The sequence below is a fragment of the Helicoverpa armigera genome, chromosome 15 (genome assembly GCF_030705265.1).
Source record: "Helicoverpa armigera isolate CAAS_96S chromosome 15, ASM3070526v1, whole genome shotgun sequence".
In the NCBI taxonomy this organism is placed as follows: domain Eukaryota; kingdom Metazoa; phylum Arthropoda; class Insecta; order Lepidoptera; family Noctuidae; genus Helicoverpa; species Helicoverpa armigera.
This window is the reverse complement of record NC_087134.1, coordinates 2,541,618-2,557,107: the sequence shown is the minus strand read 5'-3', so window position 1 is coordinate 2,557,107 and position 15,490 is coordinate 2,541,618. Positions and strand designations below refer to the sequence as shown.

The window sequence follows — 15,490 nt, the reverse complement described above, 5'->3', positions numbered from 1 at the left end:
CGAACCGCAAAAAAGTTAAATACTGTTAAAAAAATAATTTCAGAAGAAAAAATATTCAAAAAATCTGAACGCATCGACTGAATGTCGTAAAGTTGGTATTCCAATATTTGTAGTGCGTTCCAAAACTTTAATGAATTAAAAGTATTTGATCTATTAAAATGAAAGATACAAAGCTCCGTATATGCATCGGCAATATTAAATATACTTCTTGCACTTTTCTGATAATCTACTTTATTGATCTACACTTGTTGATCTTGTGTATGATTAAACTTCCTTGGAAATATTATTTAAACTGCTGTTCTAAATGCACACCAAATCACCATGTCAAAGTCATTGCCAAACAAATGTCAACAAGGCCTTGGGCAGCTTCTTCGTTTTGTTTTCGAAATACATAAATATTTTGAGTTCCTATCATATAATGGCCCACATACAATTTGTGGATGAGCTTGTGCGTGAATATCTTCTGTATCGAGGATTTACAACAACGGTGAAAGCTTTTGACAACGATTTGAAGGCAGATAAAGACAAAGGTTTTAGAGTAGACAAAATAGTTGAGCAAATCGTTCACTACATTAATGTCTCCGACTTAAATGGATTAAAGGAGTATTGGTCACACCTGGACACCCTCGTGTTTTCAAAATTAGAGGTCCATGTTCAACCTGGTAAGCATAACATCTAGTTTTTGAAATGCTATCTATGGAGTCTGATGGGAAACATTACATGACTATTTATTTTCACAGCTGTTAGGAAACTGGAATACAGCCTGTACAAGTTATATTTAGTAACGGCAGCGCAAAGCACGGGTGGTGTGCGAAATGAAAGGATTACAGATTTTCTATCAAAAATGTTACCAGAGTTACAAGGACAGAATGAGTGGAGGGACTGGTTCAGTAAGTTATTTTCTTATGCTATTGGTACAGAAATTTCTTAAATTGAACCACCAACCCTTCAAGTTTATCTAAATCATTGGTTAATCATAATTTTGTTACTGCATACCTTCACAATGATTGAAAATAATTGTATTTTGTATTAGTCATAGACTAATTATTTGAGTAGTATTTCCCAAATTAGTTTACATTTAATGTCAATTTACAAAGAGTACACAAACTGCAAAAGCACCTATTAAAAAGACATATCCAAATAAAAAAAAGTTGATATATTTTTTTTCTAGTGCTGCCATTTATCCAGAAGCCAGAAGAAAGTCCGTCATTCAGCCTATACTTCACTCGCGCCTGGCAGGACAGTGTGCTAGTGTCACTGCACAACTTGCTGGCCACCGTGTTCCAGTGCATGCCGCAGCCCACTCTCACCAGCTACGAGAGTGACGCTGCCATGGTGAAGAGGCTCCAGGATAAACTTGCAGCTGTGTCTAGCAAGGTAATGATTTAAAGAATGGAGTTGTTAAAAAAAAGTTTGTAAAAGGAATAACCATCATGATTGAACTGGCAGCAAAAATGTCTAATGTTAGATACCCGTGGACAATAGTGTGGGTTATATTATGTTCACTTATTTATATTGTAAAACTTATAGTTTAAATTTTAACATGTAACTGTTTATTGTCCCCAATAAATAAAATAAAATACATACATAACTTGTGCCCAGATTCAGAGTTAAAATATCTGTATCACAAAATTTATTCTCAGTTATGTTTCAAATGCTGAACTTAATACATATTTCTTATTTTCAGACCCAGCCACAAACAGTAGAAAAGACGTCTCCAATTGGTCACCAGTCCCGGCTGTCCCAATACTCGGAGCGGCTCAGCGGCCCCATGCCTCTAGTTGACGACTTCTGCGCGGTCCCATCCGAGCAGCTTGACAGCGGGGTGCGCGAAGCCAAGGGCCTCCGCGGCTTACTACGACAAATGGGAGGCAGCCCCGTAATGGGCAGGAAGTCCGGACGATCTCATAGCCAAAACTAACTTATAAGTTCCTGTATTATACTGTAAATAAACATTCCTCGTTATTATTTTGTGAAAGTCAGATTCTGTGTTATTTTATTTTATGAACGTAATATAATGGTAATCAAGTTCTGGTGTATCTTTTGCCCTTTCCTATAGGTTCCTTTAATATTTCGGTATGATTTGAACACTGAACCCTTGTTTACCCCTGAATTGAATACTCAACTTTTTAAAGAAGAAAATGGCAATTATGATTTCTGCTATGACTTCTGAAAACGAAACAAAGCTCTATGTCACGTTCGAGGCTGACAATTGCTGTTGTCATCTCAAAATTTAACAATAGCCAATTTTAGCCACCTATTGCAGTTTTTTATATAATAAACTATGCACCAAATCCTTTGTTACCAAATATTCTAGAACTGATCAGGATGGCTCACGCCTTCTACACGGACGCAGCCGAAAGGTCGGAGCGCCGAAACCGAAAATGGTACCAGAACAACTTACTGAAAGTATTGCAGGCCGCTAAAGAGAACCAAGTGCGGGAAATCGATGCCTCCATCGTTCTCGCTGAGGAACTCATGCGGGTATGGTTTACGCCTTTATTTTATATAAATACAAGTAGCTATCAGGTTTTACCGCACCCCTGGCTGGAGGCCTTAAATTCTAGGCATCCACAGGGAAAAGTCCGGTTAAGCAGTACACGGCCTCCTTAGATAATGGATGGTATTATTAGACGTATGACTAACAGCTTATTTGAACAGCAATTTGGTGCACTCACTATTCCTTCACTCTCATCTGCGATCTAGTATGCGGGTCTTCACATCTTGATATCAAAAATTTGTTATAGCGCCTGGACGAACCTCTGGAGCCACCGACCGTAGTCCCGATGCGTCAGATTAAGCCCACAGAAGAGGACGGCATGATGATGCCCGTAGAACAAGAAGTACTGGACATTCTCCATAAGAGCACGGAGAAAGGCGCCGTTTACAGATATTTGAATGAAAGATACAAAAAAGCTCCAGAGGACAAGTTAGTAAAAGCTACATTTATATCATTTTAGTCCAGTTTCAACTCGTGTCCATCAAAGTTTGTCTCTTCTATGGAACCAGAACGGACAATACGCAATGCTTCGGCAATTTGCAGCGATACCTGGTTTCAATTCTTCCTATAAGGATTTAGTACAGAGATGGTAATTTCCCTTGACATGTGCAGGTACCTCTACCGCGTGGTGACGAGCTGGGACTACGGCTGGCAGCAGAAGGCCGCGCGGCAGCGGGCGCGGGACGTGCACCGCGGCCGCAGCTTCGTGCTGCGCCACACCTTCTACCGCCGCAGCAACGCCGCGCCCGACCCGCCGCACTACGCCTCGCCCAGCGGCGGCCAGACCTCCATCTGCAGCGAGTACTCCTGCAATCTGTACTGAAGCCGCCAACATTCCCACCTACTGGCTCAGTCTACTCCTCCTGCACATGATGAACAGCAACGACCCCAACCTCGGCTACAAGATACTCGTCAAGATCGTGCTGTTCCTGATCAAAACGGAAAAGTTCATCGCAGTCACCACCAAACTCAATCCACCAATAATAAGGGGTCTTATATTCTGTTTAAACTGTGTAAATAACAGACGATATATAGCAAAAAACATATATTTTATAATTTTATTATTTACAATAATTCAACTTTTATTTACATATTAACAACAGCAAGTGTACCCTCTGTCTAAGGCCACATCTAACTGTTCGAAAGGGAATTACTAAAATAAAATATGTGTACAGATTTCTTTCAATTTTGTTTTTACGAAAGATTGTGTGATTCAAGTGTTGGTGCGTTCGATTTCAATAGAAGTCGTTTCGTGATAAAGAAAACGGCTGTCTCTACATTATATTACAAAAATAATATGAACATGGAAAGATATCAACAGTTATTGTGACAAACTATGTAGTGAAACATTCTATTGAGACCGACTGCAACAACAAAATGCTACTATAAAATTAATTAACCAGCATATCAACAACATCCGCTCACTCCTAACAAGTTACTAAGGAAATAACTAATAAAATAAAAGTTAATATTAATAATAATAAATATGAGACGTTTTGTTCTTTCTCAGGTTCATATTTTGACACATTATGTACAATTAATTTATATATCAGTCCGTATTATCTGCATAAACAATTAAAATTTTAAAATGTTTGCCCACAATTCAACTGTGTATTGTGCAAAGTAAGACAATGTATTATGCTCTCTCTCCTTTGGCGCGTTGTCTTCGGGTAAAGCGAGCAACAGACGTGCATGTACTTGAGGAAGTGTGGCCCCGTCACCAGCGGCGGGGGAAGCCGGGAAACATTACTGCTACATCTAAATAATCTTCTACTGGCACTCACAATCACTGAATTTACATAAGAAAGCAACAAAACTATGATACCATGGAGTTTACTCAGGCAGCTTGGAAGACAACTGCACTCACAACTACTTGCATTACACCTCAAATTGTACATTGGGCAGTAAATTAAGTGCATGTTGATGTTGATTTGCAGTCAGTCTACAAACGAACTTTAAAATTTAACTCTAACAACATTCTTAGAAATTCCGAATCATTTCCATTAAACCAAATCTTAAAAAAATACTTTTCGAAAATAACCCTCCATATTTTGAGTCAATTGAAAATGTCATTAGATACTGGTCACGGTAACTTCCCCCTGGCGTCGCTTCACGTGTGATGACGATAAATGAATGAGATCAGACATAATATATGAGAACCGATATACAACAGTATCGCGACACACCGGTGCACTCACGATACACCCAGACACATACTCGTCTGATATGATATTATTGTCACAACTTACTAACTCAACAATCACTCAAGATGATAACCTATCATGTACAATGCATAACAAACCAATTCTAAACCACACCAAGTCTCGACCGGAGACAAATGAAGGCGAAATCTGTTCAGTAACATATGTATGACATTTGGGATACAATTGAGCACTAACCATTGCCGTACAAGCCTAACAGATGAACCCAAGTGTGAGGATGTATGATGAGGATGATGTTAATTGACGGTTGCGATGAAGCTCGAGTACGCGGCACGGGGTAGCACTAGAGTGTCACAGTCACTGGCACAGCACTGACGCACTAGGAGCGGTCGGGCGGCGGGCCGGCCGGCCGGGGCACAACACCGGCTCGGACGCACTAGGAGCGGTCGGGCGGCGCTATGGCGGGCGGCGGGCCGGCCGTCCAGTGCACGAGCGCGTGCTGCGGCAGCTGCGTCGCCTGGAAGTGGTCCTTCAGCAGCGCCTGCGAGAAGTTGCAGTGCATCTGGTACGCCTCGTTCTCGCGCTCCGAGTCGCCCGCCAGCCGGTACAGGTCTGTCGGAAACGCCACCATTTAAAATCGAAGATTTGGAAAAATTAGTACACACAGATGTAAAAGGAAATGCAAGCTAACTATTCCAGTAGACACTGGCCATTCAGATGATGAAGAGGATGGTAAATTCAAAAAGCATTGAACAAAACTTGCATCTTTTATAACATCAGCGGTGTCATACATTATTGCTCATATAGAATTCTATTTTGTTTCAAATTTATTTTCGCTTATTTTGTTGTTCTAACATGCTAAACGAGCTTAACTCATGATACTATGAAGTGTCGGGATCAGAAAGATAAAAAAAAATTGACGGTGTATATGGTATTACTACCTTTCAGTATAGCGGAGGCCCACAACTGCACATGCACGTCGGGTATCTTGCTGGCGAGCTGCATGGCGGGCGTCACCATGTTCATGCTCTCGCGCGAGTTGTTGATGGACAGGAAGATGTGTCCCAGCAGCACCAGCGAGCACGACGTCAGCCGGTTCAAGTCTTCCGCGTTCGCCATCTTTAGAGTCTCGCGGAGATACCTCCTGTAATAATAAGTTGGTAAGCTGTGATGATGTTCAGTGAAATATTTACTGCGGTTTTAAAGTTAAAATACTGTCACTCCGCTGCATCTACTAACCACTGAAAGCTGACCCTGGCAAAATGCAAGGGTGCGTCAATATCTGGCGAAAGTGCCGCGAACATTTGCGGATCCGGATCGCATGGTTGCGGCTCATCATTGGTTTTGTGCAAGGCTCGAATAATAATGCACGCAATGCAACTTGCAAGCTTCGCCAGTTGTGGACGCACCCTAAGAAAATGCTAGACATATGTTTGATAGTTTACAGTATAAGAGGAGATATCTTACTTGGCCTCGTTGTACCGCGCCTGGAAGAAGGCCTGCAGGCCCAGCACGTAGTAGGACGCCGCCCGCAACCCGTGCGCGTACGTCGGCAGCGACTCCGGCCGAACCTAAACATAGTTACAGTAATATTATGAATAAACTGAATTCATTTGGTGGTTTCACCTGCCTCCAGTGTGAAGTACGTCCCGTATGTGGACAAAAGGCAGCTTCAAAAATATGTATGTCCGAAAACATTTGATAAAGAAATTTAAGTTGTATGACGTTAAAATTTCTCTTAGTCATAAAAATTAACTTACTTGTTCCATAAGTATTGTGAGTTCGCTGTCCCGTCGCCCTCGTAAATATACAATAGCCAGGTTCAGTTTCGCGAACATCCATAAATCTCTTTCTTGTGACATCTGAAAAAGACAGAAGAATTAGAATTTACAATTGTCAACTGAAGCTCATGACCCGACTTTGTCTGTCATTTCTGTGATTCTTAGCGCAATATAAAAAATATAATTTTTATTTTTTTAGCTTATCCTAGCTCCAAGAAAATTATCAGATTACGATGAAAGAGACAAATTTTCAATACATGCGACTCACATTAATGGCAGTGTGGAACTGCGCCTCGGCGGCGTCCATGCAGTTCATGGACATGGCGTACAGCCCCAGCAGGCAGTGCAGCTGCGGCGTGTGCAGGGCTGCCGTCGCCGCTGTACACAGAACAATGTCATTGTAACACACGTTAAGATACGTTTTCATGTCAAGTAGCCCAGTGAACGAACAACCGATGGCCGATGGAACGAAAGGCATCGAATCTAGGGGAAAAAAAGGGGACCACCAATGTGGTCGGACGATTCGACGAGAATCGTGGGTGGGTGCTAGACTGAGGAAAGCTCGAACCAGTTTTTTGGAAATCAATGAGGGACGTTCTAAATTCAAAAGAAGTTGCCACGCAGCGCCGCGTGCTACACCAGCGCCATGCGCAGCGCCACTAGACAGTATACTCACGCTCAGGCGCCTGTGTGAGCAGATGCGCGGCGCGGGCTATCTCGTGCAGCGCATGCGCCTTGCCGCCCGCCACCAGGCGGCACAGCGCCGCGTGCTCCACCAGCGCCATGCGCAGCGCCACTAGACAGTATACTCACGCTCAGGCGCCTGTGTGAGCAGATGCGCGGCGCGGGCTATCTCGTGCAGCGCATGCGCCTTGCCGCCCGCCACCAGGCGGCACAGCGCCGCGTGCTCCACCAGCGCCATGCGCAGCGCCACTAGACAGTATACTCACGCTCAGGCGCCTGTGTGAGCAGATGCGCGGCGCGGGCTATCTCGTGCAGCGCATGCGCCTTGCCGCCCGCCACCAGGCGGCACAGCGCCGCGTGCTCCACCAGCGCCATGCGCAGCGCCACTAGACAGTATACTCACGCTCAGGCGCCTGTGTGAGCAGATGCGCGGCGCGGGCTATCTCGTGCAGCGCATGCGCCTTGCCGCCCGCCACCAGGCGGCACAGCGCCGCGTGCTCCACCAGCGCCATGCGCAGCGCCACTAGACAGTATACTCACGCTCAGGCGCCTGTGTGAGCAGATGCGCGGCGCGGGCTATCTCGTGCAGCGCATGCGCCTTGCCGCCCGCCACCAGGCGGCACAGCGCCGCGTGCTCCACCAGCGCCATGCGCAGCGCCACTAGACAGTATACTCACGCTCAGGCGCCTGTGTGAGCAGATGCGCGGCGCGGGCTATCTCGTGCAGCGCATGCGCCTTGCCGCCCGCCACCAGGCGGCACAGCGCCGCGTGCTCCACCAGCGCCATGCGCAGCGCCACTAGACAGTATACTCACGCTCAGGCGCCTGTGTGAGCAGATGCGCGGCGCGGGCTATCTCGTGCAGCGCATGCGCCTTGCCGCCCGCCACCAGGCGGCACAGCGCCGCGTGCTCCACCAGCGCCATGCGCAGCGCCACTAGACAGTATACTCACGCTCAGGCGCCTGTGTGAGCAGATGCGCGGCGCGGGCTATCTCGTGCAGCGCATGCGCCTTGCCGCCCGCCACCAGGCGGCACAGCGCCGCGTGCTCCACCAGCGCCATGCGCAGCGCCACTAGACAGTATACTCACACTCAGGCGCCTGTGTGAGCAGATGCGCGGCGCGGGCTATCTCGTGCAGCGCATGCGCCTTGCCGCCCGCCACCAGGCGGCACAGCGCCGCGCTCCACCAGCGCCATGCGCAGCGCCACTAGACAGTATACTCACACTCAGGCGCCTGTGTGAGCAGATGCGCGGCGCGGGCTATCTCGTGCAGCGCATGCGCCTTGCCGCCCGCCACCAGGCGGCACAGCGCCGCGTGCTCCACCAGCGCCATGCGCAGCGCCACTAGACAGTATACTCACGCTCAGGCGCCTGTGTGAGCAGATGCGCGGCGCGGGCTATCTCGTGCAGCGCATGCGCCTTGCCGCCCGCCACCAGGCGGCACAGCGCCGCGTGCTCCACCAGCGCCATGCGCAGCGCCACTAGACAGTATACTCACGCTCAGGCGCCTGTGTGAGCAGATGCGCGGCGCGGGCTATCTCGTGCAGCGCATGCGCCTTGCCGCCCGCCACCAGGCGGCACAGCGCCGCGTGCTCCACCAGCGCCATGCGCAGCGCCACTAGACAGTATACTCACGCTCAGGCGCCTGTGTGAGCAGATGCGCGGCGCGGGCTATCTCGTGCAGCGCATGCGCCTTGCCGCCCGCCACCAGGCGGCACAGCGCCGCGTGCTCCACCAGCGCCATGCGCAGGCGCCACGCCAAGATGGCGCCCTTCCGGCTCCGCGCCTGCTCTCTCTCCTCCTTCTCGCACTTGTCTTTTTCGTCGCTTGATTTTGCTGTTTGAAAAATTTGACACTTTAATACAAATACTATGGAACAGACTAAACATTAACACATAAACGAAAGTGTCACTGTAAAATATGTGGGAGAAGTAAAACTGGTCTGCTGCGATTACAAATTAACTACAAATAACACATTAAAATAGTAATACAATAAATTAAAAAACCCCATTCATTTCACAAAAGTTTAACATAAACTCACATGTAAGCTTATCGATCTGCGCGAGCGCCTTCTCGGTGTACTTGTGTGCCTTCTCCATGTAGCCGGCCTGCGCCGAGTGCATCACGGTGACGAGGTACACCAGCACGTACAGCTGCTGCCGGGAGAGCCACACGAACGACTCGCCTTGCGCCGTGCCGCACACCGCTAAATAAATAAACGCATGTAGGTTCTACTATTCTATTACCTATCTATCCATTGTTTTGGTTGGTCAATTATGTCCAATTTGTAATCTGATAGGTTATAAAAATCCACGTCAGTTGAATGGCTCAGTTAAACTTGCATGTGTGTGCCGAAGCTTACTGGGTCAGCATGAGAAAGGATTTATTTATAGTTTATGTTGAAAAAAGTCGAACAATTTATTACGAATACAACGTTAATTCCGTTGAAATTTAAGGTATGTCTGTAGACGGCAACAATGCTATTCATACAGTATTCAAATATATAATTAAATGATTTCATGTCATGACATTTTACGAAAAGTTTCAGAGTTGGAACTTCAGAGGACGTAGTAGGCTGGAAGCTAATAAAATTATGATATATCGTAACTGAAATAATGTCTGGGAATGCTGCACACTACGAGTGAAACACCAGAAGAGTTAGTGTAGGTACAAATACATATACAAAAATATTAAACTATAATTGTGAACTTACCGTCATCATCTGGCCACGTCGGCGCCATGATGGTCTGTATGCTCTGCTGCAGCTGCTTGAGGCACGGCTTCACGCTCTTCACCTGCCCCGCCATTAAGTAGTGACATACCTGACCACAAATTGCTCAGTTCAAGAACGGAGAAATAGTGTCGTTACAAACAAAAAAGTTGTGATAGGATGTGACCCAAAACAATTTGTGGGCACATCCATCCAATTTCCGATTAATCTGTACATTTATAACGTAATCAAGGTTATAACTAGTGTCCGACCGAAACTGGTTTTCCAGCCGAAACCGAAACCGAAACCGAATGTTCGGCCGTTGCTTCAGTTTCGGCCGAAACCGAAACTCACATGGTCAAGTATAAAATTTCTTAAAATACGGAAATTTGGTGTTTTTACCATTATTTTGCATTAATTAGGGCATGAAGTGGAAACACAGTATATTAATTCAGTATGTTGTAGGTATTGTAATCATTTATTTAATACAATAAATCCTTGCAAACAGCTTTTGATGTATCACTGATACTTTTATCAAAGTACTGCCAAATCGGATTTGTTTCTCGTTGTGACATTTTACTCTGAAACAATTAAAAATAAAACCGTAACAATAACAATCGGACAATAGGTCATCAGAATGAAAAACAAATCTCGGATAAGATTACCTATAAAACGTAATTTATGAAATTAAACACTTCACATTTTTTATTTACTTACAATTTCTTTTTTAACATGTGACTTCATTTGTTAATAACAACAAAACAGTTATTGACTCAATATTTAATTAACTATATAAATCATTCAAGTCCAGAAACAAAACAAACACTTACATGTTATCAGTTCCATCAAAACATTACCTCCAAATAATGTTTCCGTCGGACGCACACGCACTGACTAAGTTTTATTGCATTACTACGGAGCTATCCGAACGGCACACGATGATTCCCGAACAGAGCCGACGGCTTACGACACAGCTTTGCCGCGGAAAACGAAGTTAGGCGAACGTGCGTGACCTTGCGAGATAAGTTTCGGTTTCGGCAAAAGTTTCGGCCGATTTTGGCCGAAACCGAAACTGCAGCCGAGACTTGATTTTTGGCCGAAACTCGGCCGAAACCGAAACCGAAACCGAAAGTTCGGTCGGACATTAGTTATAACCAACACCCGTTTTATTTTTTATTGGAAATCAAATGACTCTGCCCACGGTGGGTTAGCAGCCAGAGGGAGTGTCAGACTCTTACTAACTAAAACCCATCATTTCCTTGGCCTTATATGTACCAGAGCTGCGGTAACTCTTTCGAACAATCCCGCAGCCCCGGCCGGCTTGTAATCAACACATCAGTTGGGTCTTACTAATAACACTAGCCTTGTAAATTCAAGTTTTATTTTCGTGTTCAGCAGTTTTATATGAAAGTGGAAGTAACTCCTAACAGAAACACAACTCTTTATTGTATCTCCTACAAGAATACACACATACAAGTACAAGTTTAAGGATAAATAAACAATTATTTTTACATTTGTATACCAACAACTAACTAACCTTGCTATGTAGTGTTAATAAGTCTATTGTCTTCCAAGTTATAATGAAGATTCTATTGATTGTCTAACATAGGTACTTTTTGCCAATTTCTTAGAAGTTACCTTAGTGTTTCTTATGCTGTCATTATCTTTACATTAACATAATGAAATTGCTCTTGTATGCATTTATATGCTTCAACATTAATCTTTATTTTTAAGCTTCAACATGCACGATTACTAAATATTAGTAAAGTTGGAAACTTTGATCCTATGTAATTTTATAATAGAGAGAGTGCTCCCAAACTTTTCGGACCTTACTGTTACAGCCTTTTTATCGTCCCACTGCTGGGCACAGGCCTCCTCTCACACAGAGAAGGATTGAGCATTAATCACCTTTTTACCTTATGTCACAAATTTAGATTCATAAATAACCAAGTTTGAAAGTTCCAATGAGAGCCATATCATTAAGGGTAAGTTTTTATTTTGGTACAGGTAACAATTCTCGGGGCACAGATGAAACCGCGCAATACAGCCAATATAAAGACAACATACCTGCAGAACAAGGAAGAAGACTTTAAGGTACTCTTTCTGGTGAACACTGCCGGTCCAGGCATCCACTAGGTGTCCCGCCTGGTTCAAAAGTGGTAACACTTCTGTGATCCTCTTGTCTATTAACAACAGCTGCAACAATTAACAAAACTTGTTTATTTGTTATACAATATTGTTTTATAGCTTTGATGGTAGATGGCAGCACTTGAAGCTTACAGATGTATTGACTTTTCTGATAAGTTATCTCAGTCTTGCAATTAGAGATTTAAACATAGCCGTTTTCTTTTTAAATTGACCCTCCCTTGGCGATTGGGTGATGGAGAGTATGTAATAATGGGTTCTTTGGACATTTGAAACACTAAGATACATATTTTGACAGTTAAAAATTGTACTTAGGGTAGGCTATCTAGAAATTACTTCCAATTGATCAAATCAGCGATTTGAAAGCTGGTTATTGTAATACATAGTTACATGGTACAACCTAGGGTGGGTAAGTTGGCAAAAAAAAAAGTAACAGTACACTTACCATAACCCTACTGAGTAAGAAAAGGACGCGTGTGTAAGCCACATTGGATATCTGTGCATAATCCACTCCAACGCCTAGCAAACTGCTTGCCACCTCATACTCTTTCTCAGTTGCGTGGATTTGCTGAAAGTAATCTCATGTTATAAAATTGTATACTATTTTTTTATTTTTTTTAGACCTCAGTTAAATTACAGAAAATTAAAAAACCACAAAAATGGAATTAACCTATATGTCAGATAGTTGCCCTATACATAATAATAAGGAAGAATTAAATGATCTTCAAATCACCAAAACTTTTTACTGACCTAAAAAAATATGAAATCTTGTATAAATGTTATTCATATTGTCCAACAAAGTGAGAAGTATGATAATATTTTTTTTTTTTAATTATCAATAATTATTTAGTACATAATTTTTTGTTTATTTACATAGCACAAATAAGGATAAATACCAAAAAAAAAAATGAAACATGAATTGCAATAGTTATTACCAACATAAAACCAACAGGAAATGACATGCACTTAAAATGCAACATAATGGTGAAAATCAAAATAAATAATTTGCCAACAACAAACTGAGATAAATTAACCCAACTGTAAAATACTAAGAAAGTTGATTTCAAATATTCTATTCTGAAGTAAAAGTTCATAAACAAAAAGAAAATCATAAATAAAAAAGATAGAAAATGCTACAAGATAGTAAACAACTTCTGTAGAAGTGTAAACCAATCACTTGAGTCAAAACAATTAAATTGATAGCACTAGTGTTATCATTAGTAGTAAACAAGACCAATTAAAGTGATGACTGAATCTTATTTCCTTATAAAATGTTCTATAACAACTACATACTCAAGATCACAGTATAATGCAATTATATCTTCATTACAGCAATAAATTTAGTTCAAATATACAGAGAGATGGATTTGTTTATTTATCAAATTCATGTGTTGTCAATAATCATGTAAACACTAATAACACTACATGTAGAGCAAAAGGTTATGTAAATGACATAGAGCATGTACTTACTGCCAGTTGGAATATAAGTCTGCAGTGCCAGTACACACTGTGCTGTGACAACTCAATGGCCTTCCGTAGGATGGGCTTTGAATGTGACGGCTGGCCCTGGGCCTCAAACAGATCTGCCAGCACACTTGCTGCCTCGAACTTAACATCGTCAAACCCATTGATAGTCTGTGACATGCACCACTGAAACCACAACACTGTTTAATCACCATATGACCCACTTCAACTTTGTTTACATACTTTGAGAAAGTAGTATCTTATAGGGCTAAACATGTTCATATGTTACAGGTACAGCCCGCGGTGCTGATTGATTCTTCTTCAGAACACGTAATACTCCCAAACTGTACGAATAACAACAAAAAAAACTTACACTCTGCTCTAAATGCGTTCTCGCCAAGTCGATGTTTTTGGTGTGTGTCAAAAGAATATTTCCAAGTTGTAAATGTGTCCTGGCTTCGACTCTTTGTGGTGGTTTGAAATTAAATACGGCTTGTAGGCACTGGATGCAACTTTTTATGTCAGGAGGATTCGATGTACGGAAATGTTCTGCTAAACCAAGTAAAGAAATATACCAAGCGTCCTGCGTTGACGCCATTTTGACATTTCTGCTCACAGAACATATATACCCTAAATTTCTGCTTGGAGGGAACGATGTTGCCAGACTAAAATCTCGCAGTGCAAGATTAGAGTTGCAATGAAAAATTAGGACCAAAAACCGTAAAAACAACAAGAGTTATAAAAATCATTTTATACAATAGTAATACTAATGGCATCCTGGCTGATTGTCAGCCATGGTGGCTGTTCTTTCTAAAGAGACCATCCATCCAACTGCGCAAGACATATTAGAATTAACAATCACACGCGTAGACACAGGTGAACTCTCTTTTGCCCTATTATCATGGTCCTATGGGACAGACGGCATCGGCAATCCGTCACCCGATGAACGAGACTGTATCTACTACTCACTTTCAGACTTCGGAATGCTTTATGAAAATGCCACAAACCTATTTCGGTTATACATTATCCCGGTTCAGACAGTACCTCCCAAGGGACGCGGGTAAAACCGCGAAGAAACTCATACCTAGTAGTAAGCAGCTCCCCGCTGTCTGTGCCATGCATGCTTTGAACTTGTTTTAAAATCTCCCGACTTTATTATAGACATTAATTTTATTATAGGTTTTAATTTACTTGCTTCGGCCAGCCGTTCCACCTGCATCCCGGTGTCCATTTCGACCGCGCGGCCACCTCATAATTTTTGATGAAACTTTGCCAGGAATTAGTAGTAATTTGTTACTTTTTACTCCTCTTTTCCTGAATTTGTTACAAAAAAAACCAAGCCGCTATGACAAAGAACAGTTGGCCGCTAGAACCGCCACTTGCCGTAGTCATCGCCCGTGATTACTCAGAAACTATACAATGCAGATAGACGAATGATACATCAAAAGAAAGGTCTTAATTTGTTAAATTTGTTACAAAAATAAAAAAGGTCAAAACGTAGATATACAAAAAGTTATGCAATGTTAAGTTTTCAGGTTATGAGTAGGTAAGTATATCACCGTAGGCACCAAATTAATAGAGGCTAATGTGTATAGAAAATTAGTCTTTAATTTGTTACAGCGAAAAAAGACAAAAATACTAGAAAGCAGGTTCAATAATATGTTAGAGTCGATTTTAGTTGGCGCGCGGACGGCAATATGCCTAAAATACAATTTCGTTTTTCTCGTTATTAAAAGTAGGTTTTAGCTTAATTAAAGTACTAGTCGATGGGTAACGTAACCTAGTTTGAATAAATATAGCGAATTTAACTGCAGCATTCGTATTTTAGGAGATATTTACAAAAACACAGTGGTATGAAACTGTATGAGAGTAGGGTGTCCATGCATTTTCACATATTCGAAATTTTCGTTATTCACGTCTTATTTTTTTAGGGAGAGTGCATAGGTACCTACTTTATAAAAATCAAAGTCACAAATAGATTAAAATTTCTTTATTTACAATCAACACAAAGGCAAACAAATCAAGTAATAAAAGACAACCAGATA

General features: G+C 42.7%; 3 protein-coding genes across 3 annotated transcripts; 2 read left to right on the top strand and 1 right to left on the bottom strand.

Moving 5' to 3' along the window:
- The first annotated feature begins 320 nt into the window (after window positions 1–320).
- LOC110371308 (WD repeat-containing protein 91) lies at window positions 321–2,029 on the top strand. Its single transcript, XM_021327483.3, has 4 exons — window positions 321–662; window positions 741–890; window positions 1,172–1,377; window positions 1,688–2,029. The coding sequence occupies exons 1-4, from the start codon at window positions 419–421 to the stop codon at window positions 1,919–1,921; spliced, it is 834 nt and encodes a 277-aa protein (XP_021183158.2). The 5' UTR covers window positions 321–418; the 3' UTR covers window positions 1,922–2,029.
- A 145-nt stretch (window positions 2,030–2,174) lies between these two features.
- LOC110371309 (uncharacterized) lies at window positions 2,175–3,679 on the top strand. The gene is made up of 3 exons (XM_021327484.3): window positions 2,175–2,484; window positions 2,748–2,929; window positions 3,113–3,679. Exons 1-3 carry the CDS (start codon window positions 2,329–2,331, stop codon window positions 3,321–3,323), a joined length of 549 nt encoding a protein of 182 aa, XP_021183159.1. The 5' UTR covers window positions 2,175–2,328; the 3' UTR covers window positions 3,324–3,679.
- LOC110371307 (MAU2 chromatid cohesion factor homolog) lies at window positions 3,531–14,110 on the bottom strand. The gene is made up of 13 exons (XM_049845126.2): window positions 14,089–14,110; window positions 13,819–14,058; window positions 13,452–13,631; window positions 12,427–12,549; window positions 11,904–12,032; window positions 9,840–9,948; window positions 9,168–9,332; window positions 8,762–8,962; window positions 6,712–6,821; window positions 6,423–6,524; window positions 6,130–6,233; window positions 5,604–5,806; window positions 3,531–5,274 (listed from the first exon to the last, which is right to left on the bottom strand). Exons 2-13 carry the CDS (start codon window positions 14,041–14,043, stop codon window positions 5,099–5,101), a joined length of 1,827 nt encoding a protein of 608 aa, XP_049701083.1. The 5' UTR covers window positions 14,044–14,058; window positions 14,089–14,110; the 3' UTR covers window positions 3,531–5,098.
- Between the last annotated feature and the right edge of the window lie 1,380 nt (window positions 14,111–15,490).

Coding starts and splice junctions, on each gene's coding strand:
- LOC110371307 (XM_049845126.2), bottom strand. CDS start 14,043: ATGGCGTCAACGCAGGACGCTTGGTATATTTCTTTACTTGGTTTAGCA. Junction 13,632..13,818: donor GAACGCATTTAGAGCAGAGT/GTAAGTTTTTTT, acceptor TTGTGGTTTCAG/TGGTGCATGTCACAGACTAT. Junction 9,333..9,839: donor GACGTGGCCAGATGATGACG/GTAAGTTCACAA, acceptor TTATTTATTTAG/CGGTGTGCGGCACGGCGCAA.
- LOC110371308 (XM_021327483.3), top strand. CDS start 419: ATGGCCCACATACAATTTGTGGATGAGCTTGTGCGTGAATATCTTCTG. Junction 663..740: donor AGAGGTCCATGTTCAACCTG/GTAAGCATAACA, acceptor TTATTTTCACAG/CTGTTAGGAAACTGGAATAC. Junction 891..1,171: donor TGAGTGGAGGGACTGGTTCA/GTAAGTTATTTT, acceptor TTTTTTTTCTAG/TGCTGCCATTTATCCAGAAG.
- LOC110371309 (XM_021327484.3), top strand. CDS start 2,329: ATGGCTCACGCCTTCTACACGGACGCAGCCGAAAGGTCGGAGCGCCGA. Junction 2,485..2,747: donor TCGCTGAGGAACTCATGCGG/GTATGGTTTACG, acceptor AATTTGTTATAG/CGCCTGGACGAACCTCTGGA. Junction 2,930..3,112: donor AAAAAAGCTCCAGAGGACAA/GTTAGTAAAAGC, acceptor TGACATGTGCAG/GTACCTCTACCGCGTGGTGA.